This window comes from Rhamphochromis longiceps, linkage group LG10 (assembly GCF_057381845.1).
Source record: "Rhamphochromis longiceps isolate RC_006_pf linkage group LG10, R_longiceps_female_GT1.1, whole genome shotgun sequence".
NCBI lineage: Eukaryota > Metazoa > Chordata > Actinopteri > Cichliformes > Cichlidae > Rhamphochromis > Rhamphochromis longiceps.
Window position 1 is genome coordinate 13,601,228 of NC_140566.1, and position 15,657 is coordinate 13,616,884.

A 15,657-nucleotide genomic window follows, 5' to 3' on the forward strand; every position below is an offset into this window, starting at 1 on the left:
ACAATTTTACAAGATTTAATTTATTAACTATTATACAGTTCACATAAGGCCTTCATCTTCAAACACTATTCTCAGTCAGACAAATTCCATGGTTTGCTTCTGGTGCACAGTACATCAACTTTCACGTTGCAGCTATTTCCACTTCAGTATTGGTTTTCTTCTAATTTCACGTTTTAAAACAGGGAGGGAGGCTTTCGTCCTTCTCCCCTGGTGTGTGCGCATGTGTGTGTATGTGTGTTTTGTTTATTTTTTTAAATCATGCACTAAACTCAGGTGGCCTCGAACCATTCACAAAATTGTAAAAATGGACTTTCAATCATTGAAATACACACTAGAAATGTTTTCTACCATTGACTAAAAGGTGGTGTCCCCCTCCCCTCCCCCCCCAAACATACAAATAAACAACCATCATAGAGTAGTACGCACTCACTTTTTTTTTGCCTCAGCAGGATCTGCCGAGGATGGGCATCGAGAGCGATGCCGTAACATTTATATACTCCAGGGAATCGTGTTGTCTGGTCGGTTCTGCGCCAGGTTCAGCTGCAAGCACTGCACGGTTTGAGGAAAGCCCTCATTTTATACTCCTGACGAACAGGTAAAATGACTGACTTCCAACAGCATCATGATCCCAAAAAGTACCAGTAATTGTTGATCCTAAATATTCATACAGTTGATCCCACTATTCTGTGGTCATAGCAACCGAGAACTACAGCAGAGCCGCAGTCCTCTGGTCCACATCTTCCACCTTCATTGAAAGAGACAGTGCTTCCTCTCATGGACTTAACCGTTATTAAAGTTGTTAGGCCTTCATTATCAGTGCTGCTTGTTTTCAGCGAAAATGAAGGACGATATTGCAGCACAAAACTAATCAACTAGAGCAAGTAAACTGCCACGGGTGCTTCCTGAACGTCTCGATCCGCAGGTACTTCACTTCCACTGGTCATTGTGTTTCAATAGCAGGACTAGCAGTGACAGTGCGTTGAGAATACTAAACCTTCAGAGTTAATAGTACACGGATACAAAGCGCTCGGTTTGATAAACAGCCACAGCAACACGTCCGGAAACCTATCATGTTTCAAGTGTTTGGTTTACGTGGACAACAGATGCTAGCGTAAAATTTGCATGTATGGCGTTGCTGGGTTACACATTCAAAATGGCAAAAGTTTTCTCCTTCACTTGACCGACGGCAGGCAAAGCCTTCACTGATATTCCAACGGCCTAATCGAACTAAGCATCCCTATATACGCCCACTCTGATCAACCAACAGCTAGAAAAGAGGACAAACAAAACGAGTTTTTCACATGGCTGGATGAATGAGGAACACGAGCGGATTTGGATTTCCCACCGACCTAAAATGGGAAACCCCCACCCACCCACACCGGATCCACTTTTTTTCCTTTTCTTTTTTTTTTTTTTTTTTTTTTTTTACAAAAAGGATCTTGTTTCACAAGCCTGTACTGATGCCACACTTGACCACTACACAAACAAACATGAACAATGAATCCGTGTGGCATTTCTTCATATTTAAACACTACACTATTAAAAAAAAAAAAAAAAAAAAAAAAGTGCTTCAGATAAGTTTGTGGATACAAAAAACACATCTGATGTAAACAAAGTTTGATCTGCCAGAGCTCTGTCGTGGCAATGGGTATGGCTGTTTGAGCTGTGAAATTAAAATCACGTAAGAAAAAAAACTATGTCAAAAAAAAGAAAAACCCCTTTTGAGGAGAAAAAACCCAACAGTGATCATTAAAGTGCATCCCTGGATGTGTTACTCCCAACCGTTCCCTTCCCTCCCATCCCCATGCTGACCCCTCAAGTAGAGCCGATGACAGAAACCCAAAAGGCAGACACAGAGGAAACTCTGCTATATGGAGCAAACTGCTGCCCAAAGGACCTACAGAGGACCAGACTATAAATCCAGTGGCAGTACTTTCAAGAGAAAAAGAAACTAAAAACAGTTTTTACACATACTAAAAACACGGTGGCCCCAAGTCTTTCTCTTCCAGCTTGGCATAGAGGTCTCTATTTCTTTGTATTATGGGATGAGTGGTGGCTCGCTGTGACCGTGACCTCTGCCCTCCACTTCTCTGACCCGACATCCACTCATCCAGGAGATCAGAGGGCGGAAGGAGCTTCACTGGTAATGGTAGCCTCCGCTCCAACGCACACAAGCACAAACATAATTGGCAGGTTGGGGAAGTTTCTCAGACACTTTCCATCTCCAGTTCTCATAACCTGGGTTGTCCATCATGATCAAAAATGAAATGTGCATGTGCACATTTTTTTCTTTTACTTCTTTTTGTTTTTTACTCTTTTTTTTTTCTTTTAGTGTGTGTTGGTGATAAGGTCCAGCATCATCATGGGCACACATGGTTTCATTGTCTCTCACAGTGTCTCCTGTTCAGCGGGGGAATGGTGGGCGTGGGGGTGCTGGTGGAGGGGAGGGAGCAGAGACTGCAGGGGAGACTGGGGGGTAGTGGGTGGGGACTGCTGCAAGGGGCTGAAGTGAGGGGTGGTGTGAGGTGGAGAGGAGCGGTAACAAGAGTAGGCAGAGCTCCCGCCGAGGGTGGTGGTGGGCGAGGCAGGGAGGCCCCCCAGGCCGGTGGGGGAGTCGAGGAGGGGCTGGTTGTAGAAGAAGAATGCACACTGGTGGATGAAGGTCTCAATGATTGTCTGGTAGGTGCGCGTGGCAGTCAGAGCATCCATGGTGGAGAAGTCTGGCCTCATGAGGGTGGGCCAGAAACAGATGGACAAGTTCTCACTGGTCATCAAGTTCACCCTGTTCAGCTGGCTCACCCTGAGAAAACACAGAAAGGTACACTGACTGATTCCTTCTCATATAGCGGAGGAGGGGTAAAAAACAAGCAAACAAAAAAAAAAAAGATGACAACGCATGAAAGTGATTTAAACCGTAAACAGGGGACTTACTTGTGTAAGTGGTTCGTTACATATTTGAAGACATCATAATTCTCCTTGGGGAACCTCCTCAGGACATCCTTCATGGTATACAGCCTCTGTTCTCTATCACTGATTTCTGCACAAACAGGATGTTTTTTTAAAGACTTCATCACACACAGTGATTTAAAGCTGAAACGTCTCTCTACGCCGTCAGAAAAATGTTTGTCAAGACTAAAACACCTAAAATGGAGCAGCTCTGCCAAAACCTTCCCACCCCTGTTCCTTTCTAAAGAAATAATCTTTTTATGTTCTAGTAAAGACTCTCCCAGCCCAGCAGTGTTTGCTTACTGAAAGCATCCAGTAGGTCCACCTGCAGAGCACAAGGCACCAGGGGCTCAGGCAGTTCAGAGAAGAAGCTTTTGAGGCCTCCAGCCACAGTGTTTATGGAGAAGTCTTTCTCCACTAGGTCTAATCCGTGGTCTGCACAGGGAGAATGACAGTTAACACCCGTCAGTCGTAGCATTCATCGGGAATGAGCAATGAGTTCTGTGTCACTTTCTTCCAGTAACCCTGCTCATGTTTTGATTAGGCAGTCACATAATTACAGCTGGTTCAAACAAGTACGATGAGCAACTCACCCTGCTCAAACTGCCTCTGCATGCTCTCCATCTCCGACTTGTTGCCGCTTACGCGGTACAAACCCTCCGTATTCAGGCCTGAAGGAGAACGAGCGAAGCAGAGAAAAGGGGAAAGACGTGGATGGGTGTCACAGTGGGAAACAAGCAAAGCACAAACACTTCATCAGCCCCTTTGCAAACAGACGAGGCAACACAGACGCCGAAGATTAAACAGATGCTGAAGATTAAACGCACCCTACTATTAATTTCACATTGCATTATGGTCATGAGCAGGTGCATGGGTTTAGGAACTCTGCAGGAATGTGAAGATGATTAATCACTAAAATAAATTCCATAAAAGACCTTTACCAAAAGTACAAATTAAAAACCTGATAAGTGATGAGTGCAGTGAGAATTTCTCTGAATGAAACTTTAAACACAATTAAAGGAACAGCACGAAATAAGCTGTTAATTAACGAGGAAAAAAAGGCACTTACCTGTTGTCTCAATGAAGCGGACACACTTTTCAATGAAGAGAGGGATCGGTCTGTCTGGGGATACCACATTCACCAGGGGGACCCCGAAGTAGTTGCTCTCCAAGGGCTTGGGAATAGCTGGACGGGGCTTTGGTCTAGTTTTCTGCAGGAAAAAAGGCAAAGAACGAAACTCTTAGTATCTCAAAGCAATAATTACGCTGACACCAAGGTGCACTCCATGGCTTCTAACAAAATGTCCAGTCATTACACTAATTTGAAAGCTATGCAACATGACAAATGGCTTTTCTCAATAATAACACACCTTGGCTGTCCGCCGCAGGCTCTTCAGAATGTTCCTCTTCTTTGGGTCTTCGCTCTCCTCATTCACTAGACTTTCACCTTTAAGGGTCCCAAAGTCATCTTCTTTGGACTTTGGAAGAGCTCCCATCTCGTCATCACTGCCTATGAAGCTCGTGCGAAAGCTACTGAACTTGCCCAGCCGCTTAGAGCGGTCACGGTAAAGACGAGGCTTCACGCCAATTGCAGAGAACTTCCTCCTTCGTTCCAGAGAGCTGCTGTCCGCTTCGCTGTCTGAGCCGTTTCCATTGGAGTGCATCCTGTTTGAGTTGCGGATGGTGATGATTTTTCCTTGTGTGCTGTCATGTGGTACCGAGTAGATGATCTCTTCGTTGCTTGGGCGGGGTTTTGAAACGGCGTCAATGGGTTCGGCGTAGTCTGAGGGATCGTATCCCATGTCGCCGCCAGGAACCCAGGTGACAGCAGAGGGTAAGGACCGCCGATGACCCAGCGTGTCGATATATGGGTTACGGCTCATTTTCCGGAAATCGAAAGTGACGCCTGGTTTCACTCTCACTTGGGGGGGTACTTTGTTGTTCAGTTTGTTCTCAAAGTCCCTGATATCAGATATGACAGAGATGTCACTGGAATCTAAGTCGGGCATGTTGAAACCGCTACTGTGAGATGTGAGCGTGCCATCATAGTACGGTGGCGACGGCTCTACGTCGTCCTCGGAATCCAGGAACATAGTGACAGGACTAGGAGAGCTGCAGCGCGGGGAGTAGACATTTTCATTGGTACACGCTTCAGCGACATTATCGTACATGTGCGTGGCCTCCACAATGTTGCGCTTCTCTACTACCTCCATCAGAAACGGATGAAACATTTCTATCCTGTGGAGGCCCCCCACCACCCCTCCAGACCCACAAACCACGCTGTTGAAGCGACCCTCAATCTCATGGGCTAGTTCCTCCCCCTGGATCAGCTGTTCACAGGCATAATCGCTGTCAGTGAGCTCTGCCTGGCTATCTCCGACTGCCAACAGCTGAATAGGGATGATGTCCTGCACCTCGCACAAGAATGCACAAAGGGTCTCCAGGGAGGCCTTTCGGGAGACCGAGTAGACTGCAATGTAGCCGTGCACTAACCTGCTCTTCCTCAAAGTGAAGGAGGCGTGGTATGAAAGCAGAGAGAGCTCTATAGCCAGCTTATGTCCACCAACTGTCTGCTCCAGCAACACGGAGGTGCCGCTATTAGACATGGGCCTGCAGTGCTGATGCATTAAGAAAGGCGACAGGAGCTGCTCGGTGTCGTAGGGGTCTCCACACATTAAGCACATGACAATGCGAAGGTCTGCCTCTGGGACTGGCTGAGAGTCTCGGAGACCTGGAGGCTCAGGGAGGAGAGGTGGGGAGCTGCTACTAAAAGATGTGCTCCTCCTGATATCCAGAAGGCCCCTCAGCACCTGGTTTATTTGGGTCTCACTTATGTTATGGCCGTAGCCCACACCGGGGGAGGCGGGGTCTAAAAAGCTACACTGCAATCTCCTTGCAAACTGCTGCCCCTGTGTTATCAAGTTTAAGGCAGTGTCACCACCTATATCAACGTATGATCCTACACCTCGTTTAGTGACTAAAAGCAGTGAAGTCGGCAGCTGTGCTAGCTGGCTATCTCTTCGGCCCAGAGTTGACTCCCTAAGTCGCTCGAGGCTTTCCACCACATAAGAAAGTGATTCTTTTGAATTATACAAACACAAACACCCATGAGGAGTGAAAGTGGGGGTGTAGAAAGAATTTACCGGAAGACGTACATTTCCGTCAATAGGTCGCAGCGTCAGTTCGTACATCTTCCCGTCTAACACATACCAGTCATCGTTTGTGCAGAGAGCTCTAATCTCATTGGCAAATTCTCTGGCTAGTCCATCCTTCCCAAGTATAACGAGGTTTATTCTGTCAGCCTTGGTGTCCCCAAAATGAGCTTTCACGTCAAAAAAGGGGTAATGGGAGGGAAAACGTGATGCTAACAGCTGCTCAATCTTAGAGTCTACGCAGTGTGGACTGCTAGGGCAGGTCTCCTTGGTGGGATGATAGACGAAGTGGATATGTTTTAATACCAAAGCATCTCTTTCAGCAGGAAGCTTCTGTAGTGCCTTGAACCTCTGCTCCTCCCCAAGAACCTCTTGGATTGCCCCCATCTTCTCCTTGCTGGGTTTAGCATCCACTTCAAGCTCATAAAAAAGCTCAGAGTATTCCAGCAGAAGCTCCTGGAAGTCTTCTTTAGCACGGTCAATGATCTCCTTCTGGTGCCGATTATAGAGATCCAGGTATTCTGGCTCCTCAAGCCACTGGTAGAACTCTTCATTCATGATGAAGCTCCGGGCCTCCTCCCAAGGTTTACCAGGTGTTACGAAGGGGGAGGAAGCCAGTCTCTGCTTAAACTCCTGCCTCATCTCCGCCCGTTTGCACTCATTGCGCAGATGCTCCAGGTGGGCATTAAAAATTTCTTCTGCTTCAGCAGTCTCCAACAAGTCAGAAGGGATTCGCTCATCTTCCATGTTGTCGATGTGAGACGTATCCTCCCATGGCGAGTCCTCCAGAACAACAAACCAGTGGGTGAAGTGTTGCTTGGACTCAAGGACTTTCTGTACCCCAGACCAGCTCAACTGATCAATCTCATCCAGGTCAGGCACTAAAGAGCTAAGTGCTAAAGGAAGAGTGCTTACGTATATTTTCCGACGCCTCTCAATATGTTCCTGCTTCAGACGGTAGACATGCTGCTGAAAAAGTTTCTTGCATTTAGCCGTTCCCTCCAAGAAGACATATTCTTTGTACTCTGGGGAGTTGTTCATGCGTCGACTGGTGTTTAGCCAGGTTTCATTATGATTCTTTACTATACGGTTGATTAGCCATTCATAGCGATCCTTAGCAGAAGCTATCTGCTGACTCTGGAGTTTTAGGGCCTCAAAGTATGGGATGATCTTAGGCTTGCCCCTGCTCTTGTCGATAAGCTGAACCAAAGTGAGAAAGGCGAGGTCCACATTTATGTTTGAGCGTGCCGATGTCTCAACTACCGGTAGACTCTTTTTTGTGATAGCAAAGGTATGTGCATCTTTAATGTAGCGCTCTACTCCTTCGTCGCATTTGGTGAGGACCAGCACAATGGGCTTCTTAGTCTTGCTCAGCTGACCATACAGGTTTGAGACAAATTTCAGCTGGTCGTCAAAGTTTCGATTCATGCCACGGCTTACATCGACACAAAGGAGGAAGCCATCGACCTGCAGCTTACCCTCTGGCATTTGCTTTTGCTCAAAGTCTTGCTCCAGACCTAGCTGATCCGTACAGAAGTACATGAGCTTCTCTGCTGAGGCCAGCTTGGTTGCTGCTGCCCGTTTGATATAGGGCTGCATAGCAGTGCTACGGTGTGGCTGAAACGTCTGGTCATCAATGAATTCGGTCTGCTCCACAACATGCATCCTGCACTCGGGCCCCTCCTCGAGAACCCGTGACACCTCCCCCCAAAATAGGAAGTGATCATTATTGACCACTCGACCCCCAAAGTCGCTGGTGCTCAACACGGACGTGTGATCCAAGTAGAAGTCATCAGCGCTAGGACGCACAAACCTATTACACAAGCAGGACTTGCCAACCCCACATTGTCCCTTCTCTTTCTCTGTTCCGGACAAACCCACCACAATGAGGTTGTAAATGGGCGACCGCGCATCTTGCTTTTTGGCCATCATAGCCTGCTGACACTCATCCTGCCTTAAACAGGCACTGTATGAAGGAGTTCACTTGAATGTTTGTCCATAAAGTTGCTGATCTACAAAGGAGATCAGATTTCTCTTTCGTCTGCTGGGGCTTAAATTATAATAAGACAGCGCCGCAGTGATATGAGCAGACGGTTCTTTCATTCACTCGTTGCATGAATCAGATCCTGTCAAAAGAAACAGAGAACAAAAAAAATGAAATCAGACAAAATAAGCAATCAACCAAAAACTCATTTTGAAATAAAGGGGGGAAACAAAACAGTATGAAAGAGAATGATTGGGCAAATGTCAGGCCCTTCTTCCCCTTAAGCAGCTATAATAATAAAAGTAAATAGCATTATGCTACTTTAAGATGTAAAAATGTACTTGTTAGTTTGAATGAGGCATTTTTTACTTTTATCCTTCTTAACAACAGATGCTATCTATAATAATAATGGAGGCACATATTAATCCATTTTGTGCTTATTCCCTTTGTTTGACAAAGACTGATGAATCCTCTCAATGGTAAATGCCACAAAGAACCCATAACACCAACCAATACTGGTTCTCATTATTTTTAATTGATTTCAAGTTGCCCGACATCACTGCATTAATATTATATGCACACTGGCATACATCCTGCCACCAGCAAAGCGTAATGAAAACAGACATATAATAACAGGAATACCAGCAATGTGGTCTCCTTGCAGGGGGCCAAACACAATCTCAAATAAGGAAGAAGGCTCATTTTTGCACATTCAATTAATGAACTGAATAAAATGGGCAAGTACACTTGACTGCGCTTCATCTAAATTTTTGAATAATCTTTTATCTGATCGACAAATTTATTTAATCGACTCATTTCAACACCGGCTGTACTGATCGCCAGAATTCCTTAAAAACATCTACAGAGGATCAAAAGATGACATTAATCCCTGGAGAAACATGTTGGGAGTGGTACTTTTCCCCCCCTTTTTGTTAAAATGACGACCTCAGCTGATCAGTGAGTGGGGTGACAAGCATTAAAATGACTATGGTGAAAGCGCCTCAGTCAACACTCTTCAGCCTAAGGGAAACAGCAGCTATCTTTAAAAGCATCTTCCCTGACCAAAAAAATGAATGAAGAGCTTATTAAACAGCCTTAGTCACACTTACCATCATTGCCAAAGGGCTACGGACTTGCTCACACCTTTAAGACACTTAATGTTACTGCCAATTTTATGGCACTGACTAATGCTTCCATTATTATTATTATTATAGCACTGATGCAATTCTGCTACAATAGTCGGCACATAATGTGATCTAAAAAAAATTAAAAATAAACCATATGCTGAGGTTAATTAATGTGTAATAAGATTTCCTGAGTGAAAAAATCCTGCATTTAAAAATACAAAACAAAAAAAGCATGAGTCATGAAGAAATATTTAACCTGCCATATGACCATGACTTCATGGTGGGGTCGGAAGCAAACATGGGCAGTCCAAACAGCTCAGCTGAGCAAGGCCTGATATCCAAATGAGCAGACAAGTTCTTTTCAAATCAAGAAAAAAAACCAACCAGCATGCCTTTACCAAAACGCCATCAGCAAAACAGCACACCAAAGTGCCCTTTTAATCAATTCCCTTCACACAACCTACTTTTTTTAAAGCTAAGATTGTGTAACCGTATATGTTCTGCAAAAGGATTAACAGTTAACACGGGCTTGAGGGTGCACAGAGAGGGGTGACCACGCCAGGCCTGCTGTCTACATAATGAAATGGCAGCGCCGGAGAGCCGGGATAGCCTTACCTCCTGCACACCGACAGACAGACAACCTTTCACGGGAATGTATTTACCCAGCTGTCTTGGGGTGTAGCACTCGACAGCTTCGCTAGGAAATAGCCAATAAAGCAGAGCGAGCACGTAGAATACATACCATTGCATTTCTCCCCCTTTCTCCTCTTGCATCTGTCAGGCCAGCTCTTGCCGCAGCCCTCGCCGCCGCCTGATGTGCATAAGCAGCCGCAGAGAATGCACTGTGGGTCGGAACTATTCGCACATGAAACCAATACCTCTACAATTTGTGCGATGTGCTCATCTGAATACAATATCCTTCACCCATGTCTGGATTTCTCCTGTTTTGTTTTTTTCCTTGCACTAATGTTTTAACTGAAATCAAACACGGGAAAGGCAAGAAATAAATATCCCGAACAATAGAACAATCCGATTTCTGTTCCCGCAACGCTTTCTTCACCAGTGCGAGATTGAGACGCGTGTTTAAAAAAAGGAAAAAAAAATCTACTCAGTCGTCTTCTCCTCCCGGTTCACCACGTTGCTTTTTCAATAATTATTCTGTCCATTGTTGTGCCCACATAACGCTGGGCCGGTCGCGCACACGAGACAACGGTGAGTTTGATGCAATCGCCGGTGCTGTTTCGCTTAAGAAATGCCTTCTGCTGCAACACAAACTGCTCATGTCCCGATCAATTTAGGAGCAGATTGCGCGTGTGAAAGTGGTATTTCTGTCAGCTTTCCGTAATGGCGGCCCTCCTCCTCCCCGGACCTAGTTCTCCTCTTCTTTTCTTTGGGAAAACGGAGCTGTGGAGACAGAGGGAGCGGAGAGAGGGATTCTCCCAGTGGCGCCCTCACACAACTGCAGCAGGTCAGCGCTCTCACTGTTGCTAGCTCGCCACACTATGCGGAGAGGTCGTTACTGAGAAGTAATCGATTTCTCCACGTTCAGTCCGAGTATTTCGACAACACCCGCCTTACAGCAGCTCTTTAAAGTAAACTGTTAACTAGTACACTGCATAAAGAGGGCGTCTGCATCCTCTCTGTGAACTTTATGTGTGTAAAAGTGATTTAATATCAGGATAAAGGTTTGTAATTAGCATACAGCAATGCTACATAAAGTTGTTGTTGGCTAGCATGCAGATTGACAGTCTGCTTTTTTAGTAAGGATAAACCACTCTTAAGTGAAAAGTTTGAACTATATAGACCAAAAAGTAAATTACTTATGGTTAGTTTTCAAAACATATATATTTTGTATGAGTTTAGATGTCAAAGTAAAGCAAAGTTGCTGGAAAAACTAACATTTACAGTTGTTTATCTTTATACCCATTTCAAAATGCACCCGTTTTAACTTTAAATGTTTTACTTTTAGCTTAACTTTTATATCTTATGTTTTTGTTGGTGTTTTGCTGTTGTTGGTGTTATGGACAAGCTTTAAGAAGTTAGGCTAGGCATTAAACAAACATTGCATATGGTGGCAAAAAAGTAAAACTAAAAGCTACAGAACCAACTGAGTTGATTGTCTATACTCACAAAACTAATTGAAATGAAATATAGAGGAAATGCCTTTAGTTTGAGTTTCTTTCAGTGTGTTTATGCTTGTTTGTTTTTTACTTTCCCCTTAATCTTTATAATGTGGCATTGTGTTTATATTGCAATATCTATTCTGACCTTAAAACTTTCCCCTGAAAAATTAATACCCACATTATAATAATATTGCAACTTAAGCTGTCAGTGAAATGAATTATACTCAGAACAAAAATGAATATTATTGAAAAATAAAAGCTGAACTGAAACTAGCAAACACACTGGAAACTAACCAAAAGTAAGCAGAACTGAAAGTAAAAATTCTAAATAAAATCACAATCAAACCAGTGAAAAAATATAAAACAGTAATAAAACCAATGTGCGCTGACTGTCACAGTAGCTGTGGAAAGGAACATAACTTAGTACATTTACTCAAGTGCTTCATTAAAGTGCAGGTTTAATGTACTGTGTATTTTCTCTTCCAGTTCTACTTTTTTTGCATGCATTTGTTTGTTATATTCCATACAATTTATCTGCAACATAATAAGTCAGCTTTAAAATAAATGGAATTGTATACATCTAATGACACAGCAGTATACGAGTGATTAAAGTCTTCCACAGCTGCAATTATCCAATAAAATAATGGCCTAATTGTAATTCTGAGAAGTCCCAGTCTCTACATAATAAGGACATTTTATTTAGGTAGCTTATTTTGAATGTACAACTTGTGTACTCTTAAGTCGCTTAAACGGGGTGTAAATTTAACTTGAGTAAAGGCTCATAAAAGTTTTTCTTTTTTGCAGAGCATTTACCCAGCACAAGATTATGTTTAATTCATGTGCAGTTGTACTTTACATGTAATAAATCTATAATAGGATGCAGGGCACGAGCCTGAAAATTGTGTCCAGTGTTTTATACATCATTTTCTACACTTTTATTATTTTATTTAACTGTCTGATTCCCAGTGGCTCACCCCAGCCTTGCTCTTCTCCCACCACTGCCACCGCCATGCCATCCCAGCAATCCAGGACACCGCTTTCCTGCTCCGCTTGCCCATATCTGACACTGACAGTCAGACTTCTGTCAGAATCTGTGTGTTAACCCACACTACAGGTCCAAATTTTGGCCACACCATCTCATTTAATGGTTTTTCTTTCTTTTTATGACTGTTTACATTGTAGATTCTCACTCAAGGCATAAAAACTATGAAAACACTTGTGGAAATATGTGGTAAACAAAAAAGTGTGAAATAACTCAAAACATGTTTTATGTTATAGATTCTTTAAAATAGCCACCCTTTGCTTTGATTTTACTGCTTTGCACACTCTTGGCATTCTCTCGATAAGCTTCAGGTAGACGGGTAGTCGGTCTTGAAGGAGTTCCCAGAGATGCTGAGCACTTGTTGGCCGTTTTGCTGTCACTGTGCGGTCCATCTCATCCCAAACCATCTTGATTGGGTTTGGGTCGGGTGACTGTGGAAGCTAGGAGTTGGCTACTGGAACTCTGTGTGGCATTTATGTGGGCTCTAAACTGAGGTGCTGGTGACTTGCAATATGTGAGGCTGGTGACTCGGATGAATTTATCCTCAACAGCAGAGGTGACTCTTGATCTTCCTTTTCTGGGACGGCCCTCATTTGAGCCAGTTTCGTCGTAGCGCTTGATGGTTTATGCGACTGCACTTAGGGACACATTCAAAGTTTTTCAGACTGACTGACCTTTAGTTCTTAATGATGAAGTAATGATGGACTGTCGCTTCTCTTTACTTAGCTGGTTGGTTCTTGGCATAATATGAATTCTAACAGTTGTCAAATAGGGCTGACAGCTGTGTACCAACCTGACGTCTGCACAACACAACTGATGGTCCCAACTCCATTAAGAAGGCAAGAAATTCCACAAATGAACCCTGACAAGGCGCACCTGTGAAGTGAAAACCGTTTTAGGTGACTACATCGTGAAGCTTATTGAGAGAAGGCCGAGGGTTTGCAGTGCTGTCGACAAAGCAAAGAGTGGCTACTTTGAGGAATTTAAAATATAAGACACATTTAGAGTTATTTATCATTTTGTCTTTGCTACATGATTCCATATATCTTGCTTCATATATTTGATGTCTTCAGTATGTGTCTAAAAAGTAGAAAGTAGTAAAATTAAAGAAAAACCATTAAATTGGTGTCTCCAAACGTTTGACCTTCCAGATCAAGTCTCTTCAGTGGTGGAGCTGTTTTGCCCTTCCAACTCACAGGCCTGCTTAATGCAGCCTCCTCCCTCAGGCTGCCCTAGCTCTTTACCAGGCTCCTGGAATTTTTTAATTGTTTGAAATAAGATGCGATACTTAATTTTTTATTTTTTATTTTTTGCAATGAACACTGTTCATTGCAAACACCCCCAGAAAACTTACTAAGTAAACAGGGACAAAGTACGATCTGGCATTACTGAGTCATTGAGTTTCCCAAAAGTGCACCACATAAAATTCATTTAAATTGTGACATAGTAAAGGAAACTCATACAGGAAGCCATAAGCTGGTCTGTTTTCTACAGTAAAAGTACAATACAAGTCTTCCACCTTTGACAGAGGCTGACTTCAGTCATCTGCGTCATATCTCATTACTTTTAGCAGACAATTAACTTTAACATTACTGCCTCCTAGTGGATTTAGAGTCTGTAAATGGCCTGACATTTTCTATTTCCTTTGCAGAGAAGTCTTCTTTTGGTCACAGATTTTAGCCTTTTAAAAAAATTCAGCCTTGTAGTCTAGAGTGCCTGTGCTTTTCTGTAATTCTATCTGTTTAGACTGTGCAGGTCTGGACTGGAGTGCATTCAGTCCCCGCTGCTGTAGAAAATCAAGCCAGCCTTGATGTAGTCTGCAAGCATCGCCTGGAGCTGCACGAGTAACCGAGGCTGTGGCTATGACCTGACTTCTTCTGGAGTTCAGCCTGATAGAAAATGTTTATGTTCTATTTGATTAAAAACTTAGACCAGGTAAGCATATAGTTCTTTATTTATGTTTATGCTACATTACAGACATTTATGTGCAATATATTTATATGTCTCTGTGTGTGTTTCTGTGATCTATTAGATGTTTGCTTGTACTGCACTTTAGTACGCTTCTGTGAATGTTTTTGTGCTCAACAGAGCTGGAAGAAACATGGAGCTAGATCTTAAATGCCAGTAGACTTCAGGGAAAGTCCTGGAATCGTATTTTTATGTTCCCAGAAAACGAAACATTAGGTTTCACTTTCTGGGAACCAAATTTAATGGTAATCCATCCCTTTAAAATAATAGCAGAGGAGCCTGTTCACTGTAATTGATATTACAACCACTAGGCAGAGCCCTAAGCCTTCCTTTAATTTAGGGCATCAAATAAGGCTTGACATATTAAGACACTCATGCTTGTTATGGTGAAATGATCACGCAGGGCGAGCTACAAATACTGAAATTCATCCTCGTGTTGCCTTTTCTTCTTATTAAAAGTGAAAAAACCTAAGATTGAAGGAAATAGATTACTACACCCAGTACTACATGTTCATTCTGGATTGTTGTAAGTTATTCCACAGCTTGTTTCTTCTGTTGGGTTTAGTTTTACACCTTGGTCAATTTATAAAGCGGTCTTTGTCGTGTAACAGAGATCTGGGGGATGAGAGGCAGCGGAGGTGAGCGTGAGGTGAAAGGGACAGCAGATGGGTGCTGATGGAGCTCAGTGCAGATGGACAATAGGGTTCCCCACGGAGGAATAATAAACAGCTGGGTTAGCCAGGCGAGGTAACCCAAACGATATTAGAATGTCCTTCGTGGTTTTAGTTAAATTTATAATATTCATGCATAGTGTGTGTGCAACAGAGGGGAAGAGAGAAACACCGCTTTTCCCTCCATAGCAAATAAAACACCATTCCTCTATGATTTATTGTTCTACTGAATCAGAAAACCCGAGCGACTTAAATACAAAATGAGAAAAAAACATTATTAAATCTTCGTCTCCACAGCTGACAGGCAGCTTGTGACAAGAAGGCTGGGATCTCTGGATTTCTTCCATAATGTGTCAGATGTTCAGAATTACTTTTTGAGTTTATAATGTGATTATTGTGTGGATGCTTTAAGCATCCACACTATTGAGTTCCTCTTGGGACTTCCGTACACTTTTTGGCACTTAACTACTTCCACAATTTTCAGTCGATCTTCACCGTTCAAATTTTAAACTATTCTGCTATTTCTGCTAATGTGTGCTATGTCTTTTGGTATTTTTCACTATTATACTTTTTAAAATATTAAGCTTAATTTGTCCCATTGAAATGAATGGGAAACTTCTGCAATTCTGCTAAAATTTGCTTGT

At 43.2% G+C, this 15,657-nt stretch overlaps 2 protein-coding genes across 3 annotated transcripts in view; one reads left to right on the plus strand and one right to left on the minus strand.

The window, feature by feature from the left end:
• On the minus strand, positions 1-10,601 carry arhgap35b (Rho GTPase activating protein 35b). The gene is made up of 7 exons (XM_085420282.1): positions 9,952-10,601; positions 4,317-8,224; positions 4,016-4,157; positions 3,540-3,617; positions 3,250-3,381; positions 2,932-3,037; positions 1-2,800 (listed from the first exon to the last, which is right to left on the minus strand). Exons 2-7 carry the CDS (start codon positions 8,028-8,030, stop codon positions 2,389-2,391), a joined length of 4,584 nt encoding a protein of 1,527 aa, XP_085276408.1. The 5' UTR covers positions 8,031-8,224; positions 9,952-10,601; the 3' UTR covers positions 1-2,388.
• Positions 10,550-15,657, plus strand: part of LOC146660427 (unconventional myosin-Ic-like) — a 21,617-nt gene continuing 16,509 nt past the window's right edge. The window contains exons 1-2 of one of the 2 annotated variants that reach the window (XM_085420284.1): positions 10,550-10,677; positions 14,121-14,309. The gene's annotated coding sequence lies outside the window, so the exon portion shown is untranslated. Of the gene's footprint in view, positions 10,678-10,805; positions 14,310-15,657 lie in introns of those variants that run through there. The other variant, XM_085420283.1, reaches the window with a different exon arrangement.

Bases quoted from the DNA above. Each gene is read 5' to 3' on its own strand.
- arhgap35b (XM_085420282.1), bottom strand. From the start codon at position 8,030: ATGATGGCCAAAAAGCAAGATGCGCGGTCGCCCATTTACAACCTCATT. The intron at 4,158-4,316 runs GTGTGTTATTAT...TTTTTCCTGCAG, and splicing joins GCCTGCGGCGGACAGCCAAG to AAAACTAGACCAAAGCCCCG. The intron at 3,382-3,539 runs GTGAGTTGCTCA...CTCCCTGTGCAG, and splicing joins GCAGAGGCAGTTTGAGCAGG to ACCACGGATTAGACCTAGTG.